General features: G+C 55.4%; 1 protein-coding gene across 1 annotated transcript in view; it reads right to left on the bottom strand.

Moving 5' to 3' along the window:
• SLC6A1 (solute carrier family 6 (neurotransmitter transporter), member 1) overlaps positions 1–14675 on the bottom strand; it is a 37421-nt gene that overhangs the window by 2767 nt on the left and 19979 nt on the right. Inside the window, exons 2-15 of the mRNA XM_010862430.1 lie at positions 14186–14248; positions 13145–13474; positions 12391–12522; positions 11765–11865; positions 10912–11021; positions 10292–10424; positions 9198–9332; positions 8652–8755; positions 8222–8346; positions 7244–7356; positions 6760–6891; positions 5180–5282; positions 3358–3458; positions 2323–2490 (exon numbers count right to left, since the gene is read on the bottom strand). Coding sequence (XP_010860732.1) covers positions 2323–2490; positions 3358–3458; positions 5180–5282; positions 6760–6891; positions 7244–7356; positions 8222–8346; positions 8652–8755; positions 9198–9332; positions 10292–10424; positions 10912–11021; positions 11765–11865; positions 12391–12522; positions 13145–13382 — 1695 coding nt within the window. The 5' untranslated portion in view covers positions 13383–13474; positions 14186–14248. The remainder of the gene's footprint in view (positions 1–2322; positions 2491–3357; positions 3459–5179; positions 5283–6759; positions 6892–7243; positions 7357–8221; positions 8347–8651; positions 8756–9197; positions 9333–10291; positions 10425–10911; positions 11022–11764; positions 11866–12390; positions 12523–13144; positions 13475–14185; positions 14249–14675) is intronic.

Genomic DNA, 14675 nt, shown 5'->3' with positions numbered 1-14675 from the left:
CGGAGGGATTAGTGAAAAGAGAAGTCAGATCACGTCCCTCCGGACCCAACAGTGGCTCCCATTTCACCAAAGTCCTGCAAGGCCCCACAGGACCCGGCTCCCCCATCCCCGCCGCGGCCCCTTCACTGCAGACCTCACTGTTCTCCTTCACCCCCTGGCTTCCTCCACTCTAGCCAGGCAAGCCTCCTCACAGGCACCAGGCAAGGGCCCCTGCTGTCCCCGCTGACTGGTACATCCTTCCTTTCAGCCGGTGACACAGCTTGACCTCTGTCTCCTGAGGTCTCAGCTCACTGTTATTTCCCCAGGGAGCCCTTGCCCAGCACCCTCTAAACCCCCTTTCTCCATACTGCTCATCCCCATCAAGCGTGACTTTATTTGTGGGTCTTTTCTTAGAATGCATCGCCCATGGTGGTGGTGGTGTAGTTCCTAAGTTGTGTCTGACTCTGCAACCACATGGACTTGCAAAGCCAGACTCCTCTGTCCATGGGATTCTCCAGGCAAGAAGTCCGGAGTGGGCAGCCATGTCCTCCTCCAGAGGATTTTCCCGACCCAGGGACTGGACCCACGTCTCCTGCATTGAAGGTGGATTCTTTACTGCTGAGCCACCAAGGGCACCAGTGAGGATGGGACTTGGGCTCAGGGCTGAGTCCCGGGCACTGACAGTGGTGTCTGGCACATAGCAAGTGCTCAGTGCATGTCTGCTGACGGGGTAACCCGCATCTACCTTCTCTGCACGCCCTGCCCCCATCCGACCCCATCAGCATCTGTCCTCAGACGAGCCTTCCCGTTTCCCACCGAGGGGCCTTTGTATGGGCTGTACTCTCTGCCACTCCGATACCTGACTACCTTTTGAGACAGTAGAGAATCGTGGGAAATAAAAGCCTTGGACGTGGAGTTGGAAGAGAAGGCCGTAAGGGCCCTGCTCTGCTAATACCTGACTGCAAGGGGTGGAAAGAGGCTTCCTGCCGAGTCTTCCCTGTGCTGCAGACCTGCAGCCCCTCCTGCCGGCTCTGAGTGGGTCTGGCAGGTACCTCCTGGTGGGAACTGAGGCTAAGCAGCATGGATCCAGGTCCTCCCCAGCTGTGGCCCTGTGTCCATCCTCAATGAATCCCCCAGCCCACACTTACCCATCAACGCCTCAGCCCCTGGACCTCCAGCACAGCCTTGTTCACTCAAAGTTTCAATATAATTTAACAAAGAGCTGCTGTGGACCCAGCATGTGCTAGGGGGTCCCCGCTGCGGGTAGCATGCCTTTCATGAGGTCTAGAGTTAAGCTCGGAGAAGGCAACGGCAACCCACTCCAGTACCCTTGCATGGAAAATCCCATGGACTGCAGCCTACCAGGCTCCTCAGCCCATGGGATCGCTAAGAGTCGGACATGACTGAGCGACTTCAACTTTCACTTTCATGCATTGGAGAAGGAAATGACAACCCACTCCAGTGTTCTTGCCTGGAGAATCCCAGGGACGGGGAGCCTGGTGGGCTGCCGTCTCTGGGGTCGCACAGAGTTGGACACGACTGAAGCGACTTAGCAGCAGCAGCAGAGTTAAGCTCTTAACACATCTGATTCCACCCTTCACCTGCTCCTCAATGGCTCCGCACAACCCTCAGGATACAGTCCAAAGTTCTTATCCTGGTTTTCCAAGCCCTTCATCATCTGGTCCAACCTTCTTACATTCCCAGCCTCATCTCTCATCACCTCCCTGCATGCCTCCCCACTCTACCTGCCAGCTTCACTGATCAGTTTATACCCCTGGGCCTTTGCACATGCTTCCTATCCTCTTCCAGGGACATTCTCTCTGCTTCTAACGTTTATTTTATATATCTATTCTTTTCAGATTTGTTTCTCTTATAGGTTATTACAAACTACTGAGTAGTATTCCCTGTGCTATACAGCAGGTCTCTGCTTGCCTGCTTTATGTATATTACTGTATGTATGTTAACCCCAGCTTCCTAATTTATTCCTCCCCTATTTCCTTTCCCTTTGATAACCGTAAGTTTGTTTTGTATGTCTGTAGATCTGTTTCTGTTTTGTAAAGAAGTTCGTTTGTATCTTTCCTTCCTGCTTCTACTTGTAAGTGTGGTTTGTCCTTAGGTCTTTTCTTTGTTGTCCCCTCTTTCAGAAAGCCTCTCTAATGCTCCTCAATGCGGGCGGGGCTAACCGGTCTCCCTGGTTCACCCCAGTCATGACCTCTGACACTCTACTGTCATTGGCCATCGACCTGTCCTCTCCCCAGCTAGACTGTGCTCACAAGGGCAGGGGTGGTGCTCAGCACAGTGGAGAAGGCGCCCAGCGACAGGAAGGGCAAGGAACGGGCTTACCTGCTTCAGGGAGCCCTTTAAGGTGAGGAACATGTAGGCCATGTATCCAGGGATGAGGACCATTGAAGACAGAGCCATGAGCCAGCCCACGCCCTGGCCCCACTTGGGGAAGACGTAGCTCCCCATGGTGAGAGGCGTCATCTGCACAGCACTGAAGATGAACACACCCTGGGGAGGGGGAGACAGGGAGGGGCAGGCGGTCACCCAGACTGGACTGCCAAGGCCCTTCCTTAGGCCCTGTAGATGGTAGGGCCACTGCGCTCCACCCCTGCCCTGGAGCTCACAAGGGCCCTCACAAGGGCCCAGCATCTTGGGAATCCTGCACCCAGGGCCACTGCTAGGACATAAGGTAACTTTGTGTAGAACAGAAGAAGCCACCATCTCTGAGAGGGCCAATAATAAAAGGTGTCTTCTCTGTGACAGCCAATAGAAAAGGGCCTCCCTTCTGGGAGAGCCAATAAAAAAAAGGTGCCCTCTCTGGAAGAACCAAGAGCAAAAGGTGGTTCCTCCGGGAGGACCAATTGCAAAAGGCATCCCTTTGTTCCAGGTAACCAGTCTGTCAAACAGAACAAGGGTGGGAGGTCGCCCCCAGCCTGCCGTTGGCTGGGTGCCCTTGTGCAGGACACAACACATGCAGCGGCCCAGCCCCACTGCAAGGACCTGGGTGGTCCCTCCCAGGCCAGTTCCTGACTTAGCTTCCCCTTGCAGGAGGGAATGAAGGACGCTGAAAATGCGGGGCCTCCCCACGTGGATGGTTTGGCTTCAGAATCAGGCCAACATAGTTTGAGGACAGCACCTGCCCACTGGGTGAGGCTGGCTGGTGAGCCCCAGCCCCGCAGCAGTGAAGTGAGGCAAAGACAGCTACTGTCCTGAGGTTCGTGAAGACTCCAGGGAGCAGAGGAAGTGCTCAGCACAGATAGGAGAGAGCAGTATTCCTAGGGAACAGAGGTCTGGGGCTCTTCCACCTGCCTTTGGCTCCGGAAGTTTCTCTCTGGCCCCGAGTCACCCCAGCGTCCGGCCTGGCCCTGCCCTTACCGCCACAATGATGGGGGTGAAGAAGGACCAACAGAGCTTCCACCAGATGCAGGGCCTGGAGCCGACCATCTCTTGGATGTTGTCGTAGAACCGGTTGACGCCTGTGACAGTTGGGACGAGAGCAGGAGGGATGAGAAAGCAGTGGGCTCAAGGCCCCGACCTGCTGCTTCCTCACACTGCGACCACGGCCAAGTCACCTAACCTCTCTGAGCCTCAGTTTCCTCTTTCGTAACACAGGGCGAATGCTCCAGAGTAGGGAGTCCTCGTTAGCTAAGTGCTCAATAACCAAAGCCTCCCCCGCCCCTGCCCCCCAGCAAGTGGGGCAGTCACCTGAAGGTGAGACCATCTACCACCACAACGATATACCTACAGGAAGCAGCCCCACCAGCGTCAGGTCCCTCCCACTCAACATCTCTCCCAGCAACGCCTCTGAAGCTTCGCTGGGCAAAGGAGCTTTTCCCTGCTGATCTAGTGCATGAGCGGCTGCTGCTAAGACTGCATGGAGGAACCGCCAGTTGTGCAGAAAGAGCCTGCAGAGGTCCTGAAGTTCACAAGAGGGACACTGGGTGCTGCTCAGACTAAAAGCAAAGTCGTTGAGAATGAGGACCTGGGAGGGTCAGACCAGGTGGAGAGCAAGAAGGGAGAATGATGAGGAGGGCGAGGGGGCAGGACCACAGGGACCCCGAGGGACCCTGGAGAACACTTCTTCCAAAACCACCAGCTTGCTGTGACAACCAAAGTGTCCGAAAGGACAGCTTTTTCACTGTCAGGCAGTTGAGTCTAGAAACTCAGGCCACAGAATCAACAAACAAAAGTCACCATGTCCTGCATTCTTTGTTCTATGATTATTGCTGTTGTTCAGTCACTAAGTCACGTCTGACTCTTTGCATCCCCATAGACTGTAGCACGCCAGGCTCCTCTGTCCTTCACTATCTCCCGGAGTTTGTTCAAATTCACATCCATTGAGTTGGTGATGCTATCTAACCATCTAATACTCTGCCACCCTCTTCTCCTCCTGCCCTCGATCTTTCCCAACATCAAGGTCTTCCAATGAGTAGTTGGCTCTTCGCATCAGGTGGCCAAGGTATTGGGGCTTCAACTTCAGCGTCAATGCTTCCAATGAATACTCAGGGTTGATTTCCTTTAGGATTGACTGGTTTGATCTCTTTGCAGTGAAGGCACTCTCAAGAGTCTTTTCCGGTACCGCAGCTTGAAAAGCAACTTGAAAGGTGCTCAGCCTTCTTTATGGTCCAGCTCTCATAACCATGCATGACTACTGTTCTAAAACAGTGCACACTTTTAATTATAGCTTAGTTTTTAAAAAATATTTAACTTAGAACTTTTTTTGTATTTTTGGTATTCTTCTAGATAAAATTTCAAATAAATCTTTGATCCCAAAATTTATGAAGAAATGTTGGCTCCCATTTTAAGGGAGTTTAACTCAGAGTTCAGTTCGGTCGCTCAGTCGTGTCCGACTCTCCCAGAGTTTACCCAAACTCATGTCCATTGAGTCGGTGATGCCATCCAACCATTTCATCCTCTGTCATCCCCTTCTCCTCCTGCCTTCAATTTTTCCCAGCATCAGGGTCTTTTCCAATGAGTCAGCTCTTCACATCATGTGGCCAAAGTATTGGAGTTTCGGCTAGGGTTATCTTCTAATCATGGGACGTCCTATGCTAACTTCACTGAATTGCTGTGAGGACCAAATAAATTAATGTATGGAAAAGGCCTGGTGTTCAAACTGTATTTGCTGAATGATGAGTGGAGAAAGGATGACGGAACGGATGAACGAACGAATGAAGGAGGAGGGGTTGGTGCTTACCATAAAACCAGGAAATGGAGACACATTCAAAGAACACTAGGAACAGTAGGCTCATGCCGCTGGCGGAGTAGTAATCGAAGAGTTTGAAGACATAAATGCCCCCCTGCAAGAGGAGAAGAGGGGAGAAAGAGTCCACTTACCCTGGGGTCCAGTGCATTCAATTCAGAGTCAATACAGGCTGTGCAGGTTGGGGTTAGGCTACCCTGCAGCAAGAAGGCCTGGCAGTAGATTAGAGGAAGGGCAGGGGGCCTTGGGGCCCTGCAAGGATGTAGGTGTGGGCTCTGGGGACCAGGAATAAAATGTCTTAGGGGCGGATGGAAACACTCCATTTCTGGGAAGGCTGGAGGGCAGAAAGAGGAGCTAGTCACCCGAGCCACATGTTCACAATGTCAAACGAGTCATGTCCCCCCCATAAGCTCTTCCATAACTTAAATAAGACCATAATGTAACACATAAAAAGATAGATAAAATAAAATCCGAAACGTATTTGGAACATCCTGCGCAATCTGGCTCTGCACCCACTACCTACCCCTCGACTCCGTCACCTCCACACTGGCCTTCCTTCTGTCCCCTACATTTGCCAAGTCCATTCCCACCCCGAGGCCTCTGCACCTGCTGTGCCGTCCTCCCCTGGCGAGACCTCTCCCCTGGCTGGCTCTCCCTCACCAGTGAGTTTCCGCTCAGCTGTCACTCCCTGACTACTCTGTCCCAGGCGGCGTCCCTCCCTCCCCGCTGCTCATTCTCTGTCCACTCTCCTTTCTTGTTCTGCCACGTTAACTGCAGAATCTGCAGGGTCACGCCAGACCCACAGCAGCTGGTGAGCAACGATGAAGAATGGAGTAAAAAAAGAACAATAAACCTGGGGCCGAACGGCATCTGGATCCAGGGATGGCTTTATGGATCATAAATCAGACCCACAGGGCTGGGTTCACAGCTTTAGGCTCATTTGTATTTATTGTGTAATTCCTCAATTGTGTGTCTGTCTTCCAACTAGACCAGGAAGCTCTTTCTTTAAAAAAAAACAAGTTTTATTTATGTGTTTGGCTGTGCTAAGTCTTAGTTAAACTGAGGCACGTGGGGCCCTCAGTTGTAGCACTCAGGATCTAGTTCCCTGACCAGGGATGGACCCCCGGGCCCCCTGCACTGGGAGCTCGGAGTCCTAGTCAGCGGACCACCAGGGAAGTCCCTTGGAAGCCTCTGAATGCAGAGAGGCCTGCTCACTCTCCAGATACAAACAGAAAGGTGGAAATGAAAGGAAGGACAGCATCAACCTCCAAGGCCCAGCTCCACCTGACTCCCCGGGTCAACTCTGGGAGTCTTTCAGGCTCAGCCCTGCTTTTCGTCCTCCAGGAAGCAGTCGCTGGGGCCCCACGTCAGGTTGGGGAGGCTGTGCTCTCATTTCCCCCTCAGCGTCTGCATCTCCCGCCAGCCTGGGAGCCCCTTGAAGGCAGGAACCCTGTCTGAGTCATGGCTTGGGGCCTGGCACAGAGATGGTGCTCAGCGGACACACGAGAGGTGGCACAGCAGGCCTGCCGGGGGCCCCAGGCAGCAGCAGCGGCAGAGGCGTGCCACGCGCCCACCTGGGTGATGTTGGACAGGCCGATCAGGTAGGAGACGAGGCAGACGGCGGCGATGAACAGCTCCCGGCGGTTGCGGAGCAGCCTGGGGTACTCGTCCACCAGTGCGGTGATGAAGCCCTCCACTGTACAGAACTGCGGGGGTTGGAGGTCAGCCACTGGGGCAGCGCCAGCCCCCAGCCCCCAACCCCAACCAAAGCCTGACCCTCGGGCCCGGCAGGGCCAGGAGAGCCTGGGATCCAGGCCTGACTCTCCCGCCACCTCCCTCCGTGACCTCAGAAGAGGGCCTTCCCTCTGGGCATCAGTTTCCCCATCTGGACACTGGGCAAGGTGGCTGACCTGTCCCTAACATCTCACATGCTGGAATATTCTAGGGGGTCTGAAACTTGTGGCCATGTTCCTGGGGACCTAAGACAGTGGGCTGCTCTCCTGGCTTGTCCCTGGACCTGGGAGAGGCTCCTCAAGGTGCCAGGGACGGCATCCTCACCTGGCTGTCAATGCCCAGCATGAGCAGCATGGAGAAGAAGAGGATGGCCCAGAGGGGAGAGATGGGCAGCTGGGTGACGGCCTCCGGGTATGCCAGGAATGCCAGGCCGGGGCCTGTGCAGGGAGAGGCAGAAGAGGAGAAAACACGAGGCCCTGAGTGCCTGCAGCTGCCCCAGCGTACCTGCCGCCTAAGCTTCAGCTCATCTCTTGTTTAGAATCATCTTTTCAGAGAGTGTTGTCAGCCTCCCTTTCCAGACAAAGAAACAGCATGGGATGGGGCTGGGAGGGAGGCGGGGGGTTACTGGGTTGGGTTTGGAGGCAAGGGGACCAGTGAGATGAGATGAGCGACGGCAGGGCCTGGCCAGCGGTGTGGGGAGTTCCAGGTGCAGAGAGGGGGCCAGCTGCATAGACACTCAGAAGGCAGAGTGGGCAGCTCCTGGTTTTGGCTGGTTTGTGAGGGAAGATGAGGAAAGTACCAGGATGCTGCTGGGGTCTGGCCTGGGTACTGGACACTAGAACCCTTTGCTGTGATGGGAGCACAGGGTATAAGGCTCAAGGAGTTTAGAGGAGTTTGTGTCTGAGGGTCTGGCGGTGGGGTGGGGTGGGGCCACTATTCAGGAGATCAGGGAAAACCTTGGAACAAGGACACTGTAACCTCCCTGGGGTCTGGCTCTGGAAAGGGGGCAGTTAGGAAGCTCCTCCCATGGGCAGGGGAGATGAGGACCTCAGTGAATAAAGCTCTTTCCACATGACCTGCCCAGCTCTCCACAAAGGGAATGGACAAGTCACAGCGCCTCTCTGAGCCTCTGCTGTATGCCCAGGGGGTTCCTGTCCTTGCACCGCAGCATGGAGGGCTGCGGGGTAGGGACACTCGATGCCAGTGAGCCCAGGGGGGCGGCCGTGGTGGTGATGGCAAGGAAGACGGCAAAGCCTGTGCAGTTATTCCCTCCCTGCAACCCTCGCCAGCGCAGGGGCTGACCTGAGGCCGCCACGTCAGCAATGGACCTCTTGGTGACGTGGGCCATGAAGCCCACGATGGAGAAGATCACGAATCCAGCGAACATGCTAGTGCAAGAGTTGATGCAGCAAACGATGATGGAGTCCCTGCAGAGAGGGCGGAGTGGGGTCAGGAAGGGTGGGGCTGGTGGAGGGGGGGGGCCAGTGGTTATGGAGTGACCCGGTGGACGAGGGTAGCTGGGAACATTGCTACTGGTGTGCCCATTCCCAACCACCAGGCCAGGGGCAGAACTAGGAGGAGTGGCCAGAAGGTGCTGGCTCAGAAATGGGTGGAGGGTCAGGGGAGGGGCGTGGCCACGGAGGGGGTGTGGCTGTGAATGGGGGCGTGGCTGGGGACCGGAGGGTGTGGCCACGGATGGGCGTGGCATGGAGGGCGTGGCCATGGGGTTCACCTGTAGACGTTGTTGTGGAAAGAGTTGTAGCTCCCGAGAGCGATCAGGGATCCCAGGCCCAGTCCGTAGGAGAAGAAGATCTGGGTGGCCGCATCCAGCCACACCTGCAGGCAGAATGATTTAAAAAACAGAATCACAGCCATAGCACCCCAAGACCTTATACGCTAATCGCCTCTACCAGGCAGCACCCGAGTTTACAAAAGACAGTCGGAGACATGCGATGTTATTGTTCAGTCGCTAAGTCACGTCCGACTCTTTGCGACCCCAAAGTGGACTACAGCACGCCAGGCTCCTCTGTCCTCCACTATCTCCCAGAGTTGGCTCAAATTCACGTCCATTGGGTCGGTGATGCTGTCTAACCATCTCACCCGCTGCCGCCCCCTTCTCCTGTTGCCTTCAGTCTTTCCTAGCATCAGGGTCTTTTCCTGGAGATGTGCGATAACTTACCCTAAAGCTGGTATGGGGACTCGGGACTCAGGTGTGTGCTCTTAACTCAGTGCAGGCCCTCCAGGAAGGCCAGGAGGTGAGGCCAGGAGAATCGCTCACCTCAGAGTCCGACAGCTTGCGGAAGTTGGGCGTGATGTAAAAGAGGATGCCCTCCTTGGCTCCGGGCAGCGTCACTCCACGGAAGAACAGGATGATCAGCATGATGTAGGGATAGGTGGCAGAGAAGTAGACCACCTGGGAGGAAAGGGGGCGAAGGGTCACACCCCTCCAGCACACTCAGACTCTCCCCCTCCCCACTTTACCTACATCCATACCTGCTGTGGCTCTGGGCTTGGTTCCGATCTGAATGGCCACTTTTCTGAAGCCCTTCCTTGGTATCCGAATCAAATAGGTCGGCACCCATGTCTTCCCTTTCCCTACCCCTCCAGTTTTTAAATTTTCATTTAAAGTATTCAAGTAATACATGTTTGACGAGGAAATTTTAAAATTACACATGAACACACACACCCAATTAAAGTTCCTTTCAACAGGCCATAGAATACAAGTTACATGAGGCACAGGGCTTGTGTTCACATCTCTGCTTTCCCAGTGCCTAGAGTGTCCATGGTATATAGTAGACGCTCAATAAGTGCCCAACAAATACCTAAGTGCATCGATGTTAATATTTTAATGTCTTCTTTTGAGGCTTTGCATATATGATTCCATTTTCCTACAAATGAGGCTAAATTCTATACCTGCCTTTTCAATTAACATGTTTAAAGTTAAAAAACACACAGTACACACCACTTTATTTCTTGTGTTGTTTACTGAATGCTGTTCGGTTGTCTCCTAACACTGTGATTTCTAATTGTACAAAACAGTCCCTCAGGAGGTCCCACCACCCGATGGTCCAGGAGCCACACCTACCCTCTGTTTTGCGATGGCTCTGCCCAGCCCAGGGGAATCTCGAGACCCTGGCACTGTGCTAAGAGCATGACACGCACTGTCTCCTTGAATCCTGACAACTTCCCAGAAGGTAGGTAATGTTATTATTCCCATTCTACAGGAGAGGAAACCAAGGTGGCACAGAGCCATGAAGGCACCTGGCTTAACTCAGAGCTGGATGAGGTTCCCTGGAGCTGACTCGTCACCCTATGCAGAGATCCCCTCTGAAAACCCATCCCCCACAGGGCCCCACTGTGCAGACCCCTTACCTTTCCAGTCCAGCCAACACCCTTCCAGATACAGAAATACACCAGGATCCAGGCGATGGCCAGGGTGATGGCCAGGGGCCAGCGGATCTGACCTGGCTTATCCAGCCCGTCTGTCATCTGATGCATGTTGCGCCTGGTGGAACACAGGAGGGAAGACTAAGTCACGTGGGGCTGGCGGGAGCTGGAGTGGCCTGGGGGTACCCAGGGCGTGGACACGGGTGATAGCTTTCTCTGTGATGCTGCTGACAACTCTGATCACTGGGCTCCACGAGCTGGGCAGAGACTGCATGCCAGTTAAACTAATGGGCACACAGTGCTGTGTGCTCCAGGGTCCTGCCAGCGCCTTCATTCAGCCACTAGGATGGCTCACCTGGGTGTCTGCAGTGGCCTTCCAGCAAGACCCCATCCCCTCTCGTGCTCTGTCCCCACTCCAGCCCCGGGGAGCCTTCTGATGTCTGATCACGTCAATTTCCTGCTTGCAGCGAATAGCTCACGGTTGTTCTCAGTGTTGTTCTTCCCGAGTGACACCCCCCCAACCTCGTGGACAGCCCCCGCACTCACTCCCAGAACTCCACCACGGCGCTGGCACCCCCCAGCCTCGTGGACAGCCCCGCACTCACTCCCAGAACTCCACCACGGCGCTGGTCATGTTGGTGGTGTTGACGGCACTGTAGTTGGAGAAGCAGCGGTCTGTGTTCCAGGAGTTGCCACACGGTTCCCACGGCAGCGTCTGCAAAGACAGAGCCGCACAGACAAGCCCCATGAGCCCCAGGAGCTAACAGCAGCGGCCCCAGGACGTCCCGTGCATCCCCACGGTCCCCGAGCCTCCTCACACCAGCATGCCACCTCCCCTTCCCAGAAGCTGCCAGGTGCTGGTCATGCCGTGCACCCCATTTTAGAGATCAGAGAGGGGCAGCAACCTGCTCAAGATCACACAGCTCTGAAGCATCAGAGCTTTACACTTGAAAATCAGCTCTCCAAGCTATCCCATAAGGTCTTCCATGTCCACCCTGGGGCTACCTCCCAGCAACGTGACCCTGGGTAAGTGACCTCGCCCATCTGAGCCCTGCACATCGAAGTTAACAGCAAACACTTACTGTGCTTCTTTGCTGGGTACAGTTCTAAACACTTTACACACATGTGTTCCTTAAGCCTCGTACAACCACGTGAGGTAGGTTTTACTTTAAGCCCCATTTTGTAAACAAGTGCACTGTGGCTCAGAGAGGTTCAGTCTCTTTCCTGAAGCTGCACAGCTGGTATACGCTAGGGGTCAGGATTTGAACCCAGGGTGTCCGGGGCCCTATAAGATGGGCTAACGATGCTATGACTTTTGGAGAGACAAGGGCAGCTGAAGACAAACCATGCCCCCAACCCAGAGGAATGGCCCTGTTGGCAGAATGGTGGTAAGTGGATGGGGGGGCCGGTCTGGGTCTGGTTTCTTCAGGGTCGGGGGCAGGCCAAGGGGCCACTGACCGTGGTGAAGGAGTTGTACAGGTAGTAGATGGCCCAGGAGATGATGACGATGTAGTAGATGTTCAGCCAGAAGGACAGCACTGCAGCGGCAAGACCCACACCTGGGAGCAGACGAGCCAGCGCGACACTCAGCTAGTGAAGGGCTAAAGGGAACCATCCCAGCTCCTGCCACTGCCATCACTTTCCTCGACATCTTCAATCTCACTAGACCTCGGAGTGAGGCAGGGACTCGGCTGAGGTCACACCCACGTGGCGGCTGAGGGAGCCGGGACTTGCCGCTGGGGCCCAGCCCAGGCTGGAGGCAGGTGAGGGGAGAGGGGCTGAGGTCAGCCAGGCAAGGATGACCCTCCACACGTCCACCCGAGTGTCCGTCAGGCACCGAGCGAGGAAGTGAACGAAGTCATACCCAGCCCCTGCTGGGGCAACGAGCTCGTAGGACAGGGCGGGTGGACGTGGGCTGGGGCCGTTGGCTTGGGGCTTCTCCTGACCATCATCGCTGGTGGTCACCTGCCTCCAGCAAAGGCTCCTCTCTGTCCAGATGTGATCCAACAGCTCCCTCCATCTGGGGCCCAGATGTGGGGAACAGGAGCACGACCACACCCTGCAGCCCCACTCTGCACACTTACCCTTGAACATGGGGGCCAGCTTCCACACCCCCAGGCCCCCAATGGATGTGTACTGGCCCAGGGAGCACTCCAACAGGAAGAGGGGGACCCCCGCGAAGATGAGTGTCAGGAAGTAGGGGATCAGGAAGGCCCCTGTGGGGTTGAGAAGAGAGGTGCTCATGGCCTCAGAGCTTCAAGAAACCTGGTTGGTCAGAGGGAGCATCATGGAGTTGGGGGTGGTGGTGTCCTGGGGTCCCTGCCACAACTGCCTTATATTCTGCCACCACAGTGGCTCCCAAAGCCAAAGCAGGGCCTGAGCACGTCCTGTGCTCCAAACCCAGGCCCTGCACCTTGCAAAATGTAGAGGTGAACTCTGGTATCACTGACAGAGGACTACCGCCCTTTGGAATTCTTAGGAAAAGGGTAAGGAACAGGAAGTGGGGCCTGGCCCTTCCTGTGGAGTCTTGGTTGTCGTTTAGTTGCTCAGTTGTGTCCCACTCTTTGCGACCCCTTGGACTGTAGCCCCCGCCAGGGTCCTCTGTCCATGGGATTCTCCAGGCAAGAATCCTGGAGTGGCTTGCCATTTCCTCCTCCAGGGGATCTTCCCGACCCAGGGATCGAAACTATGTCTTCTGCATTGGCAGCCGGATTCTTTACCACTAGCGCCACCTGGGAAGCCCTCGGAGTCTTTAGGGGACCCATTTCGCCCAGGTCACCCCATAACACGCCTCCACGGGGTTTTCCCCCACCAGGAGGTTGCCAGGCCAGCACCTACCACCGCCGTTTTTCCCGCAGAGGTAAGGGAACCTCCAGACGTTGCCCAGGCCGATGGCGTAGCCCACGCAGGACATGAGGAAGTCGAAGCGGCCCTTCCACGTGTCCCGGTCCGGAAGGTCTGCCGCCTTTTTCTGCACCTTGACCACCAGGGTTTTGGGCTTGTCATTGGCCACGGGGACCTCGCTGACCTCCGTGGAGATCTGCCCGTCGGCCACCTTGCTGCCGTCGGTCGCCATGTCTCGGAGTTTGGACGCAGGGGTCCTGGCAGACGGACGTGCAATGTCAGCCCCGGTCCACGTGGACAGCAGTTTTGCAGCTCAAGGTCACCCTAGGAGAGCAGAGAGTTGGGGCGATAGGCACTGAAGGTATCAAGATCCTAGAGCGTCCCCAATATAACAGAAGGAAATAACCCACAAGCCCAGGGCTGTAGAGGGCTCTCCCCTCTTCCTTCCACCAGCTCCTGCTCCAGGAGGAAGGTGCCTTTTGTTTCCAAGGTCAGCAAGCGAGGGTATGGCCTGACGTCTCCTGGGCCTGCAGCAACGCTGGCCATCTGTGACACATGCCCTCTGCCATGATTGTGTCCTGCTCAGAGAATACTGTCCACGCTAAGTTGCTTCAGTCGTGCCCCACTCTTTGTGACCCCCATGGACGGTAGCCCACCAGGCTCCTCTGTCCATGGGGATTCTCCAGGCAAGAATACTAGAGTGGCTTGCCATTTACTTCTCCAGGGGATCTTCCTGACCCAGGGATTGAACCTGCATCTCTTATGTCTCCTACATCAGCAGGTGGGTTCTTTACCACTACCAGCACCTGTGAAGCCAGCTCGGAGAGTAGCCCAATGCAACCAAAATTCCAAACCACTCTTGACTGCTCTGGCCTCAGTTTCCCCACCTATAAAATGGGGGGGAGCATTAATCTTCTCTAGCTTATAGAATTATGGCTAAAAGGCACTTTTAATGGCTATGAAGGTGCTTTTCACCCAAATGGTTCAGAAAGGAACTCCATTGATGATTGTTTGGAGTCTGGTTGTTGACGTTACCTGATGGTTTTCTGTGCTGAGTCAGCTCCACGGCAGTTCCCTCTGCAATCGTGGGGTGGGAGCCTGCAAAGGGGATAGACAGGGTGGTGAGCTGGCAGACAGGCTGCGGGCAGCCCTGGGTGCAGGCAGTGGGGGTGCAGGCAGCCTGCCAGCATCTGAGCTGTGGACGGGCACCAGGGAGCCACCCAGCCGGGTGACCGCAGCGGGTACATGCAACCAGGTGCTGGCCCCCTGGGTGCTGGGAACATGCAGGAGTGGGCTTGCTGCCCCTGGGACCACGGTGGGGGGTGGGCACACAGGCGAGGCGAGGAAGACGTTCCATAATTTTATCAGAAGGAAAAGAGAAACCCATAGAGGGGCCCCAGCTCCTCTGGGTCCCTTAGGGAACCAAACGAAGTGGCTGTTTTTCTGTGTCCTCCATCCACATGTGTAGAGATGTCATCACAGGTCACGTTAAGAACATGGCAGAGCGAGGAAAGTAGGTTTCCAG

Source organism: Bison bison, unplaced genomic scaffold, assembly GCF_000754665.1.
Source record: "Bison bison bison isolate TAMUID 2011002044 unplaced genomic scaffold, Bison_UMD1.0 scf7180017864482, whole genome shotgun sequence".
NCBI classification, from domain to species: Eukaryota; Metazoa; Chordata; class Mammalia; order Artiodactyla; family Bovidae; genus Bison; species Bison bison.
The sequence above is the reverse complement of the archived record's forward strand: the minus strand, read 5'-3'. Positions and strand labels throughout refer to the sequence as shown.